Source organism: Rissa tridactyla, chromosome Z (genome assembly GCF_028500815.1).
Source record: "Rissa tridactyla isolate bRisTri1 chromosome Z, bRisTri1.patW.cur.20221130, whole genome shotgun sequence".
NCBI classification, from domain to species: domain Eukaryota; kingdom Metazoa; phylum Chordata; class Aves; order Charadriiformes; family Laridae; genus Rissa; species Rissa tridactyla.
In genome coordinates this window covers 77,479,025-77,495,823 of record NC_071497.1, presented here as the reverse complement: position 1 = coordinate 77,495,823, position 16,799 = coordinate 77,479,025, and the positions used below count along the sequence as shown (strand labels likewise).

The window sequence follows — 16,799 nt, the reverse complement described above, 5'->3', positions numbered from 1 at the left end:
CACAAGATCAGAGACAAGGAAAGTATAAATTCATTAATATTAGGAAAGCACTAAGACATTGCAAATTTCACTGAGAAAAGATCAGGATTGGGTGTGACAGTCACAGGTAATTATGCTCAAACAAGAAATGTAAAGGCTGAAAACGGTGCCTTACTGTTTTCCAGGGAAAAAAAAAACAACACTGTGTTATTGCTCCAGAAGGGAACAGTATATCTGTTCATTGGCTATTCCATATGGCTATAGGAAATCGGAGACTGAAGCTGGTATAAAATGGCTGGATAATGTAATATCCCTGACAAGCATCACCAAGGTTACTTGTCATTCTACATAAAGAAAGAGGATGTGTGTTATAATAAGGTCTAATACATCCTAAATATAGAAATATTTTAAAAGACACATACTCTCTCAGCAGGACTCTTGCAGTGATGCAGAGAGGATGATGGAATGCTATCTTTTAAGTTAGAAAAATGACTTGCTGTTACTTAACTGATAACTTAGTGGGGGGAGTATTTTGGCAGATATCAGGATATCCTGAAGTCAGTGCTTATTAGTTATGTTCTCACGTTGACAACGTAACTGACAGCCTTCTGTGTCTGTTGGCAGCTAGTTTTATCTTAAAAAGGATTTAAGGATTGTCAGGACTTCTGTTTTTCACCTTGCACCTTGTCTCCAGGGTTTTACTTTCTCATATGCTCGGTAACTCTAGAATTTTAGGGCAATGGACAGTTGCAGCTGGCGAGAGTCTTGGCTTCACTGAGCTAAATCTGGGGTTTGTTACGGGTTAAATCGGCTCTGGAAGAGCTAAGCAGCGTGTGCCTATACAAACCGAACAATCTGCTCTGCTTGTTTCAACCTCGTGCTGTGCAAGGAGATTCTTCTCAAGTGTTAAAAAAAACCCAAACAGTGCTTACAACTCCCTGTCAAAACAGCAAGGCTAGGGAGGAGATTGGCTATGGTGGCACTTTTCCTGGTGGGAAGAGTGACACAGGATGGAACAACAGCTCCATTATTTCGGAGCTAGTCCATTTGATAATTGGCATTGTCAAAAAGAGGAGTGACAGTCCCGTCTTTCCACTCGATGAGGATCTCTCCGTGCCTCAAGGAAGGGGAGCGAGATGGTGGAAGGTACGTCTGGGGACCTCTTCGTAAGGGAGATGGCTCCCGTAAGTCAGCTCTGCTGCCGTTGGCTGGGGAGCTCTTCAGAGCAGAGAGGATTTTCTTCTTCCTAGGAAAAGAGAGAAGAGGGTATGTAACTGCATCTGCCTGTCACTTTGTTGCTTCTCCATGCCAGCTGGTGGGATAGTGAGTGGGAGGGAGAAACAGGGTGGCAGGGGGCAGAAATCGTCAAAGGTGAGCAGACGTATCTGCTCAGAGCGAGACACTTCGGCTGTGGGATGGGGAAGTGTGCCAAGATCAAGACTTTTGTTTCGAAATGCTGGACAGGCAAATGGAATAAACCTGAATCTCACTTACTTGTTGTAATGAACATTGAGTGTCAGTATTATTAATCCCAGTATGAATGCCAAGGGGCTGAGGACCAGCATGGCCGTCTTCCAGTTGGTACCTGAAAGGGTATCATAGAAAACAATCATGCATTTGCTGTACCTATCCCCGTTCTTATGCAATAGCCACATTTGTCACAAAAAAACACCTGTAATGTCCCTGAAGACTAGCAGATAGCAGGGAAAGTGCTTTGTCCATAAAATCAGCTGCTTTATACTGCACAGCATCCCTCTATTGAAAATAGCCACAAAAAGGTTTTCTTTCTTGCTAGGAAGGCAATAACTATTCATGCTTCTCCGCTCAGCAGCTCCCTGGTACGAAATAAGAAGGGCTGGGGGAAGGCATCAGTGCTAGTGGGTATCTGTTTCTCCTGGTGAGCTGGGGCAAAGCATTTGCATGTGTTTGCTCGCTTTTATACTCCAGGCCTGGGGAGATTTGTTTAATCTTTAAAAGGAGTTTATCTGACAGATAATTTAGTGCCCTCATTCCCTACTGAGCATCCTCAGCAGGACCTGGGGGAATGTAACTCTGGATTGATGGGAAGGTCAGGGGCACTGATGAACCTTCATCCACCTGGTCTCTTCCTCCTCTGGCTGATCACTGGACCTACCTGCAAGCCTGGCCCCAGCATTTTTCCCTCGATTTCCGTGGTGCTTTTTAGAGTGATTGTGGGACACATCTGGGAGAAGAAGCAGAGAGATTCAGATTAGCAGCTTCCACTGTGGGACCGGAGGAAGCTCCAGCTTCCTCCTGGGGCTGCACTGTAACCACAAATCCCCTTTGTAGGGAGCCAGAAGGGGAAAGGAAACTTTCTTGTTCCTCAGCGTTCTCCAGCCATAGATATTTTTTGCTCCTAGAACATCTGGTGGTTGTGTCTGCAGGTTAGGACTATGACCATATCACTGAACCACTTGCCAAGGCAAACATCTCAATATGTTGTGTGAGAGCAAAGCCTTGAACCTCTCAGTGGTACACATGGAAGTTCTTCAGAAGTACTTAGGTATTACCACCACTGAAAATACTTGAGTAATCTCTAGATGCTGCCCACACTTTCCTTCCTGCTGTTCTCACATATGCATTCAGAAAAGAAAAGTGCTCACCATCATTTGCTGGGAGGGATGCCTGTTTAGTCTTCGTTGGAGGCACTGTGCTGTTAAATCTGTTAGCCAGCGGTGGGTCAGTCAAGCTCACAGAAGGTTCTCTGTCCATGGCATCGATCTTTGATGAATCAATGGTTTTAGCTTGGAGGGAAATAAAAGATGTGTGCGATTATCATTTACTTTTTGTACAGAAACCTGGATACGCTCAGTGCCCAGCAAGGGGAGGGAACGCAGCCCTGCCGTGTTAATCCTCTACCCTGTAAGGGGAACAGGATGTGGTGATCACCTCCTCCTGTGCATCAGGGGCCTTCAATTCTCACAGATTTCAAAAATGAAATGGACCTCTCAAGTCTGAATCCACAGCCAAAGCAGAGCTTGTTTTCTGGTGGTAAGTAAGGTAATTGGTCTAAAAAGCATGAGTGCAACACCAGCTGTTAAAGGATAAGGTGTGAGCAAGAGGCAAGTGGAAACATCACAGGTATTACCAACACAACAGAGGAAGAAATGGGATCAAAATGGTGGTAAATAGTCAATACCTCTTGCAAGGCTCAACAGCATCATGGTATGTGGGGTAGCAACTACTACTAGAGAGGAGATTGTGGGAAACTTTGTAGCAGCAATAGTTACCCCTCTCCTGTGCTGATGCACGTGGCAAGATCATGAAGCCCATGTCTGCACGGCTTCCGGCTGCTTATCCCAACCTCATCCCTTCCTGTGGTACCAGCATCTGCAGGTACACGGGTGTAACTTATCGAGCAAATAACCCGCTGAAGTAAAAGTTGTCTGTTGATGGTCAACTGAAACTTGTATAAGAAAGGCCTAAACAAACACATAGGACTTTGATGTTGTTACTGAGTAGTCAGAAGTTCCCTCCAGTAGACTCTGAACCATGGGGCTGATAGGAAAATTATCAGTTTGCACAAGACATGCTAACTGGCACAACCTGATTCAAAGCCTGCTCTGTGTTTACCCTCGCAGCCTTATTTGGGGAGCCTGGCTCTGAGGCAGCCCTGGGCTGCCAGGAACATTGCCTTGGGGAATGCAAATGCCCTTTTCACATGCCTTTTCCCCATGTCTTAAATGTTCCACGCATTTCCTAGCCTATATTTAACTAGCTTATTATGGTATCTAATTTGTATTGGCTGTATTTACCTTCGTGTTAAACAAACACTAACACTTGTGACTACTGTGATAATTACATGTTAACCTTCTAGTTGGCTAATTAAAAACCTCAGTAAAAAGGACATCTTATCTGCACGACAGCCAAAAAAAGCTATTGCATCTCTTTTTATTTCAAATTAGATATAGCCTCTTTGTGTCAAAAGGTTATGCTCATAATCCATTTGCTTATGCTAACTGGATTCGTCACATTTTCTCTTCACTCATTTATGCAAAGCTGAAAATCTCATTGGGGCTGTCAGTCCTTAAGGTGAGGAATAGCCTCATGTAAGGGAAATAATTTCCCCTGAGGAAAGTTGTGAACCTCATCACCTATAGAGTGGACAAACACAGAAAGGTCATGACGAACGCCAAGTCTTTTCTGGTCCCTGGAGTGGAAAAAGGGAGAGGAGGAAAGGGTGGGGGGAGGAATAACTGTTATTTTTGGGTCTCAGTTTTGTACATATCTTCACAAGAAGAATCCTGAAACCACCTTTCTTTGCATAAGGGAGTGAATGAAAGAGGGAAACAGACTGGAACATAAGTTATCAGTGGTGGTCAATGAGCTTCACTGGCCATCTGACAAATGGTGACGGCCACATCTTGGTGCAATGACCATGCCTGATGTCTGTTAGCCTGGCATCCAAAACCTAAAACTATGACAGGACCAGGGTTTCTGCCATTTTTATGTCCAGTCTCGGCAGAGGGTAGTGAACACTCATGAAGGCAGAGATTAAATTCCTTTTAGCAGAGGCCAAGGCCATAAAGCTAGTAATATAAAACTGGATTTTTGTGTTCTTTTTATGTCATGTTTTTGCTTTTCTTAATGCAAAGGGAGGGCAGCACTTTTAACTACCTCCCAACATTTCCTGTGTTCACTACTCTCTTTATGGTTATGTCAGGCACCAGGAGCAAGGTTCACTTTTGAGGATCATGAGAGTATGGGATGAAGGTTAGAACCGTGGTTTCATTAATGATAGGTGCACTGTTGGGGTCTGGCAGGAGATAACTGTAATGTGTTACTTAGAAACTGAAGCAACAATTTCTCATTTCAAATATGTCTGCTTTTCAACAATTCATACAAGTTTAAAAGAGGTTTTCAGCTGCCTCCAGTTTTCTTGCTACCAAAAGTGACATCCCAAAGTATCAAAAGCCCCCTCAAAGTTTTCAGCTCCTGACTTTATTGGACTTCTTAGTTGTTTTGGACTTGGGACGCTCAAGCAATTCCAACTATTCTTAGTTCTGGGCAGTGATTCATATGGATTTTCCAAAATACTTCAGTTTTGCCTGTCATTAGAAATGAAGCTGGGGTTTAGAGACCTGATCCTTTAGGGTGTTGCATGCTTTCTGGAAAACACTGAACAGCAACTACTGGAAACTGGTGGTACCAAGTAGTTGGGCTGACTTCAAGCCATTTGGTATCTCTCCAGATGGAGCCAAAGTGAGCATGAGTGAGAATGATGGATGCAAGCCTGGTGTTAGGTGGCTTGAATGACATGTAAAGTTAGATGTTATCTGATGCTAAATCTACCTCATCTTACTTTCATAGATCCACACACGTGTGTCTACAGCCTGTTGCGTTGGTTTGCTGGGCATCAGAGCTGCTGTCTGGGCAGCAGCACAGATGGCTTCATCTGCTAAAGTCTTCCACCTGCTGAATTTGTCCTTCTTCTTCGTGACAAAGACCTTGTGGCCGCCTTCCTTGGTGCTGAGGTGCAATCCCAAGCTCTGCAGAGTCAAGTGTCCCTTCTTGCTGCAGGACCATGCTTGGCGTTCCCAGTGCCCACAGGGCTCCAGCTTGACCAGGGTATTCTCCAGCATCTTGTGGGCTGACAAGCACTGCTTCATTTGAAGGCTGACAATGGTCCCGGTGGTGGGATCCCAGCTCCACTGCTGCTGCCGGGACAGCACCTCGCAGTCGGTCAGGCTGATGGAGTTGGTCTCGTGGTGGGAAACGCGAATGCACTTTTCCAGCCGGGTGTTCCTTATGAGGAAGCCTTGTCCCTCTGCTGCTGCCGTACAACCAGAGCACGGTTTAGTGCATGTCTGAGGAAAACATGTCTTCTGAGCATGAGATATCGTAAATGCCCTGGAGAAGGGCAGACATAACCCACCAGTCCTTTCCTGGATGAGCATGCCTAAATAAACAATTCCCCCAGCTTCATAATTCCCCAGAATGACTTTTCTTTAAAATAGGTGATGTGTAAATAGCCAGGAGCAATACCAGAGGAAAATAACAATGACATGAGTAACCCATGTAACTAATGGAGAAAACCTCACCATCCTTGAAAAGCTGTGCTGTTATGAAATATCTGCCTATATATACTTAATTCAGTATTTCAACTGGTTATAACTTTAAATAGGTACCCATCCTTCCCTCCCTCCAAAAAAGTTGGATGGTTTGGCGTTTTTTTGCTTCTATCTGGATCAAATCTTTCTTTTAAAGAAGCAATTGAACCCCCTGAATTCCCCCGGTGCTATTAATCTGGTGCCAATTAGGCCACCTTGGACTATTGTTTCCATTAAGTGGCTTCTGGTGATATTACAGCAACTCCCTGTCAGAAGTCTGGAAGTACTTGGCTGACATAGCTTATATGGGTATTGAAACAAACTTGGATTTAGCACGTCTGACATTGGTCTTTGCTCCTCAGGCATGAAAGTACCATTTTTAAGGATCCCTTTGTAAGAAAGAGACATTACATCCACCCCACAACAGGCACACAATTGGAAGCACTTTCTGTTAATTTCTTGTTCCTTTTAATAGCAGGAGTTCCCTGCATCTCTGATAACTTGGGATGGATATCATCCTGTTAGCTGGACAAACGCTCCCCTCTTCAGTACAAAATCATGAGGTGTGGCCTGTGAACATCCTGAGCAAAATGTTAAATGCTAAAACATCTGTCACTGACAGGGGTCTACCTTCTGCTGTGTATTTTATGCCTAAAACAGAGGGATAGAAATAACAGTTTCGAGTTTCTGCATGTTCTGAGGAATCTTTTAATTTTAATTACAATTAACGCATGGTAACTCCCAGCTATTGCCGTGACTTTTTTTTCCTCTTTTCCCCAGGAATCAAAGTTACAAAAGCCCCATCAACATACAGTATTGAGCATAAAGAATGAGAGGAGACTGAAATGTTAGACAAGAACACTGATGTTTATCTAAACAACTGTTTCTGCAGAGTTTCCCTTCCCAAAGCAAAGAACAATACTTTTCCCTGTCAGCAAGTATTTGGCTCAGTACCTGAAAAAGCTAATGACAGTGTAAACAGAAGCCGATACACAATACCAAGGGTATGAACAATAGCTGAAAAGAGCTCTTATGTTTTCTCTCAGGAAATTCTAGGGGTCTGCTAAATTAATAGTGCCTGGGGGTTGTTAAATCATAAACAGCTCGGGGCTTTCTGCTCAGCCTGAATGCATGGGGAGAGGCAGCCAGAAACCACGGAATGTCTCCTGTGCCGGCTCTGAGATGAGGATGCATGTGTCCGCATTGGGATATTGAGTTTCATGGACCTGTGATAGCCACTGATTCAGGCAATTCCTGCCAAGCCCATGTGCCTAAATGGAAATTAAATTTCTGGGGGATCTGTGGACAGCTCGGGAGTCCTGTCCTCTTTACCCCTTATTGAGGGCTGAATGGAGGGAAGATGTTTAATGCACCTTGGGCTTGAGTTTCTGCCAGCTTCCAAAGGCAGGAGAAATGTCTCATGTATAATCTCCCATAATCTTTTGAAAATCCAAAGCGATGAATACAATCCCCCCATCATATTTTTTTTCTAGGACCTGGAATCCTGGATTCTCACCTCTTTGCTCCATTTTAACTGTGAGAGACCCATTTCCAAAGTAATGGTTTGAGAGCTGCATAAAAGTGTAACAGGGGAACATGAGAACTGTGCTGGGTCAGATAAAACATCTGCTGACCCCAGTATCCTGTCTCCATCACTGGGCATTAACATTTGCTAATAGGGGAAGAGGGTAAGAATCAGGGAAGTAAAGAGCTCACTCAAGACAGTAAGGACACCAGTGCCTCCTTCCTAAAACGTATTAACTAGTTAAGAGAGCTCCCTGGGTATTTAAGATTAAAATGGTTGTGCCCAAGTACACTGCATTGTATTTTTCAACTCTGAAGTTAAAAAAACAATTTGTTGCTCAAGGTGTATCATGAGTTCCTTCTGCAGCTCCTCACAGTCAACTTCAGTTTTGATTATTCTTAATAATTTTGTGCCATCAGCAAACCTAACTACTTTGTTATTCACACCTTTTGATCTTTGTTGGCACCTGCTGATACCTTCACTCTGTGAGCTTGTCACAGAGTTGTCTTGTCAACTAATTCCACACCTTTGTTCCAGCCTGTGGGCTAACTCCATGAGAATGGAATTTCTTAAGGGCTTTGGTGGAAGAATCTTATCAAAAGTCTTTTGCAAACGCAAGCACCAGGTCTAGATTAGCTCACCACATTTATGTACTCATTGATACCATCATGGATACCACGTATTCCCTCTACAAAAGCTGTATTGACTTTTCACATATTTATCTGTCTGTCTGCAAATTCTGTTCTTCCTTTCTACTGACTTGCCTGATGCCGATGTCAAACCTAGTGACCTGTGTTTCCCCAGGCTGTGTAAGGATCCCTCTTAAGAGGGACATAATTGCTGTAACAAAGTGCTTTGGTGCTGAGGTTGCTTTAGGTAAGAGTTTACATACTCCTTAGAAGTTTAAAAAATTTCTTTAGTTTCCTGTAACTTAGTGTGAATGCCATCTGGGCTGGTCATTTGCCATTTAAAAATTTTCTTTAGTTTCCTGTAACTTAGTGTGGATGCCATCTGGGCTGGTCATTTGCCACAGATTATTTACCTTTTTTTTTTACTTTTTCCCCTAAAACTTCCTCTGTTGACAATTTTGTTTGATAGCACTCTTCCAACTGCAGAGACCCCCCTGACCGTGTCTGAAGTGAGCACCAGAACCAATAATCCATTCAGCCTTTCTACATTGCCCTGCTTTGGTTGCCCCTGTTACATTTAAGCCCATTATTTATTGGCCTCCTTAACCGAAGTAGGTTCCTATTCAGATACATTTGAAAATTTCTGTTGGTAGCTTTCTTATGCTCTCATTAATTTGCTCCTCTAAATCTTTTTCTCATGTGTTTTATTATGGGTTTTATTATTAAACATGCTAGAATCTATGCTGTTTTTTCTTTTCCTTGCTTGGCAATGTCTATCCATTTGAACGTTTCATTTTTTTGTGAAATTTTGAAGGGTGTTTCTGTTTAACCCAGCCAGCAGATTTGTGTTTTGTTCCCTTTGTATAGTCCCTGACGGTCCAAAGAATCGCTGTGTTACCTGGATGTTAGCAGCAAGCATCGTGTGCCCTCATGTTACCTACCAGCCATTTGCACTTTTGAGCTGACCCTTTCTGCCAGCTTTCTTGGTTCTATTGAGGTCTCAATTTGCAGAGACTCACCTCACTGAAGGTCCAAGGCACTCCATCTGCCATGGGAATATATGTGAGCTGAGGAACCTCATCACTGCAACTTGAAGTGCTTTCCTTTGAGATTTGTATAGCTCCTCAGTAAGGAATGACACCAAGTTATTCATAGATTTTTATCTTCACACCATACCTCAGGTCCAAAAGTGTAATGACTGTTTTACAGCTTGGGAAGGGAGGTCTAGCTAAACTTTGCTTGGTTCAACATTACATGGGAGAGTGTCAGCAAAGTTGGGGCCATAATACTTCCCCTCTGAACTGCGACCCGAGTGTCTTCCCTACCAACAGTGACGTTCAGCTCTCTGTACTATCAACTGGCTATCAACAGTGGGATTTTCCTTGTGGTGTTTGGCATGATCCTTGCCAAACAAGAGGTGAGTCCGTGTCCATCATACAGATTCACCAATCACTGTACATCATTGCTTTCCTGAGGTTGAGATGTTCCTGTCTAAGTGAGCAATTTACAATTAGATACAGGTAACTGGCTGCAATCATTAACATATGCCCCACACAGTCATAAGGGGTAGACCCACAAATAAAGCTGGAGTATATTTACTTTGGGATACACATCAGGCACCAAGAATCCTTGCTCAGGAGGCAAAATGCCTTTTTTTTCCCAAGCATTGCCAAGTCCCACTGTCCAGCAGCCCTGCAAATAAGGCCATCAGCCCTAACATTTTGGGAATGTTAACCTGGAGCAAGCAGAGCATCCGATGTACTCCCTGGGGATGGGACTCAGCGTCTCTGAAAAATGCCAACCTTACCCACAGAGCCTGAATAGATGCCTGCTTTGAGCTGCTCATGCTTGAACATTTTGGCCTCTTCGTATTTTTAGGAACAAAATAAACAATTTCTAGCAAAGACGCTTGGTGCCAGCCCGTTTTCCCTATGATACTGCCACTCTGGTTACAAGAAAGAAAAGCAAGCAAATATAGCCCCTTGCTTCTCTGCAGCATGGCCACTCTTGGGACATGCTGTTCCTTGTAGGATTAGGAGCAAAACCCATCCAACGTTCCTAATTAAGGTAATGCCACCAGGAAAGCCTTGGTTGCCAGTAATCCCAGTCTGGCTTGGAAAGTTTCTGTTGTTTCTAAGCAGTGCCTGTGATGTTTTGATCAAAGCCATTTGCAAATCGGTTGGGGATGCTCCCTCTAAAGGGTCTGTGGAAGGAAGGAGTAAGTCAGAGCTGAGGAAGCACAAGTTCCCAAAACACTCCATGTCACCCGGGAACCTCAGCATTGTCTTTGGCCTCTTTTGCCCTTCCTGGTGGGGTTCCTAACTCTTGCAAAAATCTTTTAATTATGTCAATTTCTCATGCTAAGTGGGTATTTTCTGTAGGGATAAGACGACCACTGAATCACAGTCAGGAATTTACCTTTTCCTGCCCCTACCTGTCCTCGAAGGCAGGCATCCATCTGCGACAGCCACAGCACCTGTCATAGGAACTGCTTCATGGGGACATCTCGCAGCTCAGAAGAGCTCCCAAACATGGCTCTTCTTGGGTACTACCATACAATAGCACGTCACCCCGAGTCATGCAGGCAGTGGCAACAGTGGCTTGGAGAAGTGTCTCCAAGCTGCTTCCACCCAACATGAGCACAGCACTAGGGGTACATGCACCATGGATGAGAAACCTAGGAGCCAGCAGTGCCATAGCCTGGGTTATGGTGAGACAAGCCAGAGAGTGTCCTGCTCGGGTTAATCTGCCTCCACTGTTCATCACTGCAGTAGATGATATGTTCACTGTGGAGCCTGTATCAATGGAGACTGACCCATATCATTATCATATAAGTTATAAACGTTTGCCTCCTTGCATAACTTCCCCTGAATATCAGCTCTCCCAAGATTTAGTATCCCTTTGTCTTTTTGGACTATTGCAGTAGTTCAAGGGGCATTAGATGGGAAGAGGGTTTGGAAGACTCCCATCCTCTCAAATTTCCTTGCCAGCAATTTTGGTCTCTGCCCTCGCTCTAAAAACAACCACGAGGGACTCCAGCTCCTAATAGAAATGGCTGCAGCCCAAAAGAAGAAAAAATAGCCAGAGACTTTGGGAAAGCCATCTTTAGCTGCTTAGACACTGTGGTGATACAGATGGCACCACTCCCTACCTTGGTACTGATTATCAGACCCTCTCCCTTCAGGCAAGCACAGCATCTGACGTCCCACCCTCGCTGCTGGGCCTCACGCTGGTAATGCAGAACTACCTTATTTTCTGTCCAGATCCCTTACTCAGATTCAAATTCAGGACTAAATGTAGAGCGGGACTTTTGTAGCACATTTACAAAACTGGGCAGTCTGGAAAGACACTAGGTGAAAGTAGAAAAGACGTTCATGTGACTAGCCATAGCAGCAGGAGCAATTTGCTGTGATGGCCTGAAGTTACTATATCCTGCCGTGAGTGAAAACTCAGCCAGATGTCTCCTCTGAGCAGCAAGGGAAGCTGTTTCTGAGCTGCCCTCAGCCTGACAGGCTGTTTCTACCTCCTCCAGAGGGTCAGGACCAGATAGAAATGCAGTAGCAGAAGAGGGAAGCTCCTAGTTAAGGCAGGAGGGTTCCCCATGGAGATGGAGATCAGTGCAAGACACTGCCCTGTAAGATCACTTGTATGAAAATTGCATTGAATCTAGCTGACGCAAGCAGCTTGAGATATTATCAGGTACGGACAAACAAGGCCCTGAATAAGTGGTCAGCAGCAGACTTGAATGCAGCCCAGCAATAACCCCTTCTCATGCAAAGATCTCCCTCCACCCAAGGGAGCAAGCCCCTCTCTGCTGCTCGTGCAGGTGACCAGCTCAGGGCTATGGGATGTGGAAATCAAAACCAGCTGGAACACACTTGCGGTTTTAAGAGGGGTGTGGTGACCCAGATGTGTTTGGTCAAAGGCAGGAAATCCACATGTGCACAGGGAAGCAGTAAGATTGTCACTCCGTTTTCAATTTTGCCTGAATTTATACCCAAAACCAGCAAGGCAGGAGGTGAGATTAGGTGGGGTTTTTTTTGCAAAACAAGCTATTGTCTGGAACCAATATTAGCTTTATCTTACCCTGGTCCTCCCTCAGGCTCTGGCTGTGCTTTCTTGGATGTGAAGTTTAGGGACGCAAATGTCCCTGACCAGTCAGTGGGTGTGGCCAATCTACCTATGGAGAGGGTGATGCTAGATGGAGTCTGGTGAGTCCCTATTGGTGCACAAAGAGGCATCTGCCCATCGGGCTCAGCAGAGCAGGCAGAGCTGGAGCTGGGTAAGCAGCAACCTGGCAACTGGGAGCTCTGGGTTTATGGGAGTGCAATTTCCATCTCTTCATGCAGCAGATTGCCTCTTATCAAGCTGTGTCATTTTTATAGAGAAGTCAACAAAGCCTACTGGTAACTGCCAGTAATTAGCTGGTAAACGTCTTTCCAGTGCAAGTACCTGATTGCAAATACTTCTTGGTCTGCACTCAGATTATTTTCCAGTAACATGTCTCTCCAAGAGTAGTTCCCAGCTGTTGCTTCTGGCAACAACATTGGGCTGTGTTATTTCCTAACCATTGCTGTTTTCTTACGAATATCTTGCCTTTGGTTTACCAACAAAGCTTCATAGCTTTCCATGTTACTGCAAGGTCCACTTTTGACCAAATATCTCAGCAAAGGCCTCCATGAAGCAGAGAAGCCATAGGAAAAGAAGGAAGGTTTTGGCATGGAAAAACACATGGATAAATGATGGGAAGCAGGGGAGGCTGATGAAGTCAACACCAAGCTGATGCATGTGGGGAGAATCAGTCCCCGAGGGAGATATGATGGAGATCTATAAAATCCAGAGAGGTCTGGAGAGGATGGCAGGGGCTGACTGGTCAAGGACTCACCCCAGATGGGACGTGGCATGCCAAGGGAAGGCTCAGAGCATATGGGAGGTGGGTCTGCATCCTCGCTGACAGGGAGAACCTGCACAAGCCAAGGGAGCAGATCTGATAGCCACCGAAGAGTTAAACACATCGGGGTCAGGAAATCCCCCAAGCAGAGAATAGTTCGAGGCTGGAAAAGTATATGGGGGAGGAGAAATATCAGATAAGCTTGGCCTTTCTGCCTCTTCAATTCTTAGGGCTGCCTTAGGAGGGTGGGGTACGAGGGGTCAGGGAGCAGCCATCACTGCACATGGGTTTGGGAGGCAGGAGAGTGGCCCCCAGGATATGGCATCAGGCCAGGATGACAATCAGAGCCCCCGCCAGCCTCATACTCAGTGCACGAGAATTGAGAGCCAGTGTTAAATGAGGTATTATTTCAGCAGTTTTCTTTCTGTTTGTACATGCACAGATCACGCTGGTGCCCAGCTTCCCACTCTCCCATCATACCACTAGGCTTGACTTCTCAAGAAAACACTTCAGCTCCCTGCCTGCTGTCAGGGGCTTTCCAGAAAACACTGTCAGAACCAGTTTAGGCAATTCCAGGATTTCCAGTAGGAAACTGAACGCTCTAAGGTCTGTTGAGAGCAAGCCTTTCTGTCCTGCCAGCAGCCTTAAAACTCAGCAGCCCCAGCCAGCATGGGGTGGGGAGAGGCTGCTGCAGGGTGAAATCAGCCCCAAGCAAGAACATGTTTGCCCTCTTTGAGGGCTTGGGCTCTTTGAGCTCTTTGAGCTTGCTTTGGGCACTGACAGGTATTGGGAAGATAAATTCCTTTCTTGCAAAACAGTTGTTGTTTTATTAGTGGTCTGGCTGAAATGCAGTGGCTGATCTTGCAATTACACCAAAAGCATTTCACTGGAAAGGAAAAGAAAAGTCTTGTGAAAATGTCCTGTGATCCTCCTTAATTCACTAATAAAACATGGCCATGGGGGTCCTGTTTGTGGCAGCAGTAAAGAACCCCTTTCTTCTAACATTGGACAAGATCTGTATTAGAGTGAGGGACAGAGCAAGACCCTGAAGGCTACTCTGCTCTTCTGGCATCCCACCATGGTGTCATCTCCAAGTTCTAACCACGTCTCCTGTAACATTTAAAAGATGCACGTGTATCCTCATCCCTCACTGGCACATGGACATACCCTCAGCCTGAGGCTTTAAAAAAAGAGAGATTCAATTCACTGGATTTACTTTAATTGACAAGATTTGGTGTGCAAAAACCAGCAGTAGATGGAGCAAAAGTCAGATCTGTAGGAGCACAAACCCCCCCTTTGACCTGGCTGCAGAGCAAACTGAGGGCTAGCTGCTCAAAGAAGCCCAGGGATCACGCACTTGGAGGTTGTGGAGCAAGGAAAGGACAGTAAAAGCACTGGAAGGTATGTCCTATGAGGAGCGGCTGAGGACTTTGGGCTTATCTAGTTTGGAGAAAAAGAGGCTGAGGGGCAACCTCACTGCTCTCTACAGCTTCTTGAGTAGGGGTAAGGGGGAGGGAGATGCTGATCTCTTCCCCCTCGTATCCAGTGATAGGACATGTAGGAATGGTTCAAAGCTGCACCAGGGGAGGTTTAGACTGGGCATTAGGAGGCACTTTACCAAGAGGGTGATCAAACACTGGAACAGGCTTCTTATAGAGGTGGTCGATGTCCCAAGCCTGTCAGTGTTTCAGAGGCATGTGGGCAGTGCCCTTAATAACATCCTTTAACTTGGTCAGCCCTGAACTGGTCAGGCAGTTGGTCTAGACGGTCATTGTAGGTCCCCTCCAACTGAAATACTCTATTCTATTCTAGGCATTAAGGTCAGAGCTGCCCATCTGAGGTTTGTCTTTAAGGAATAAACATCCCAGCTGTGCAGCCCAAATAGCTGTACTCCTCTGGTCCAGGGAGCTTGAAAAGCTCTGAGCAGGTAGCCTGCAAAACTGCAGGTCTGTCCTCCATGCACCTTCAGGGACTGAATGAGCCTTAAAACACTTCGGTAATTTATTTCAATGAGTTCCTTTCAACCTGCCATCTCAGACATAATAAAAAATGAATTACTTATTAGTTCTGAGGCTTTGCCCTTCTTTAAGGAAAAGAGATGCTGCCCACTGCCTATGATGGGATGGGCAAGACCGCAGGTAGCAGCGCTCCCCAGTAGATGTTCCTGGGTAGCACCACTCTGCATTTGCAGGATGGTGCCCAGCAGGACTTCTGCTTTCCTCATCTCCCCACGCATGTCAAAACCAAGGCTGCTTGGATTCAAAATGCTACCGTGTACCGTCAGGATACAGGACTTGAGTGACCTCAGCAAGCAGCTGAATGATAACACGAGCCACTACCAAGTTTGCTCTGCCATGGTGAACAGTGCAAACTCTGCAGCTCCCCAGCACGTCCCACTCACAGCGGACTACCACAGGAGCAGAACTAACACAACGAGGTCCTGCTCCCTTTCCCACCACCCTCTCCCATGCTGACAGCACGCTTTGAGCCCACTCACCTCTGCCCAGAAGGAGCAGCTTTGGCAGTGAGTAAACAGAGTGCCCGGGAAGTCACTTAGTGCCTGCCTCACCCCCAGAGCAGGTTTATTCATCCGCTAGTCTTAGCAGTTTAAAAGCACTTTATAAAAGTGGGCGGCATGATGCCATGGTGTCCCTGGCCAAGCCATCCCAGCACTTGCCAGCCTGCCCCTCACTCTCCTGCTTTTAATCCCATTTTAAATGCTGCCTCGGAATGCACCCATAGGCGCTTCTTTTACAGCTGGTGGTCTCAGAGCTTTGCAGCCCAAGCAACACTTCAGCAGGAAAGCAAGTTAAAACCTGGGGGTGCAGTTCACTTCCCACTTCCCAGCTACCCCAAAGGAGAAGACACTTACCCTCAAGCCAAGGGAGGAGGCAAATACAGCCCAGGCTCAGCCTGAAAAGCTCCATGGTCTGCCAGCACAGCAGGGGTTAAGGAGCCCCCGAAGCCTCTTGCCCACGAGGATTGCCAGGCAGCTGCTTTTCCCCCTCTCCTCTGTCTTTCACAGCAGAAAAACCTGCTGGGGAGAGAAAAACTCTTTTGTCTGGAGACTTGGCAGCTGGCTTATCAGCAAAGGATCAGCTTGGAGACACGGTCCCACTCAGCACTTATCCCTTAGGAGAAACCATATGACGAGCCAGGATAGGGAGGGGGACACACACTGGACTGAGATGCTCACAGCCACCGAGCTCAGCTCCTTAGCAGCGACAGTGGCTCCCAGCAATGAGAGGCGAATGCTAAGCAGGCTGGCGGGCTGCCTTCTCCAGGGCTGGGAGCGGAGGAGGATGCAGGGCTGGCCTGGCAAGAAAAGGCAAAGTTCGTCAGGAGTGCCTGGAGGGGCGTGGGATGCCTCTGCTGAAACCCTGCACTTGGCCGTTTCCCTGTTTTCTCTTTAGGGAGAAATATCCCTGGCCAAGATGAGTTTAAGTACCGTTATAGGTCACAGTGGAAATAAAACCTCACAAGCCGGCTGCAGGTGTCCCAGAGCTGGATGGTGATGGGGGTTGGAGCCGAGTTCCTGGCAAGGGAGCAGGGTCGTGATGTGGGTCTGCCCTGATGCTCACCCTGATGGTTACTCGGGTCGAGTTTGGCTTTTCATGCATCAGTCTGGGCTCTGCAGAGCAGGAAAACCACATGTCCCTCCCTGAGGGACAGCAGCAAAGGCTGTCAGGTCAAATAGCAGCAGG

The 16,799-nt window shown here is 46.1% G+C and overlaps 1 protein-coding gene across 3 annotated transcripts; it reads right to left on the bottom strand.

The window, feature by feature from the left end:
- Positions 1–12: 12 nt before the first annotated feature.
- Positions 13–16,507, bottom strand: LOC128902853 (uncharacterized). 3 transcript variants are annotated; one of them, XM_054186495.1, is made up of 6 exons: positions 15,968–16,502; positions 5,303–5,773; positions 2,604–2,744; positions 2,114–2,182; positions 1,474–1,564; positions 13–1,225 (listed from the first exon to the last, which is right to left on the bottom strand). In XM_054186495.1, the coding sequence occupies exons 1-6, from the start codon at positions 16,020–16,022 to the stop codon at positions 1,018–1,020; spliced, it is 1,035 nt and encodes a 344-aa protein (XP_054042470.1). In that variant the 5' UTR covers positions 16,023–16,502; the 3' UTR covers positions 13–1,017. The 3 variants fall into 3 exon arrangements, with proteins under 3 accessions (XP_054042470.1, XP_054042471.1, XP_054042472.1); XM_054186496.1 differs by having other exon boundaries at positions 5,303–5,770; positions 15,968–16,499; XM_054186497.1 differs by lacking the exon at positions 2,114–2,182 and having other exon boundaries at positions 15,968–16,507.
- Positions 16,508–16,799: the final 292 nt, after the last annotated feature.

Coding starts and splice junctions, on each gene's coding strand:
- LOC128902853 (XM_054186495.1), bottom strand. CDS start 16,022: ATGGAGCTTTTCAGGCTGAGCCTGGGCTGTATTTGCCTCCTCCCTTGG. Junction 5,774..15,967: donor CCTCCTCCCTTGGCTTGAGG/GTAAGTGTCTTC, acceptor GTTGTACGGCAG/CAGCAGAGGGACAAGGCTTC. Junction 2,183..2,603: donor ATCCCTCCCAGCAAATGATG/GTGAGCACTTTT, acceptor TTCTTCTCCCAG/ATGTGTCCCACAATCACTCT.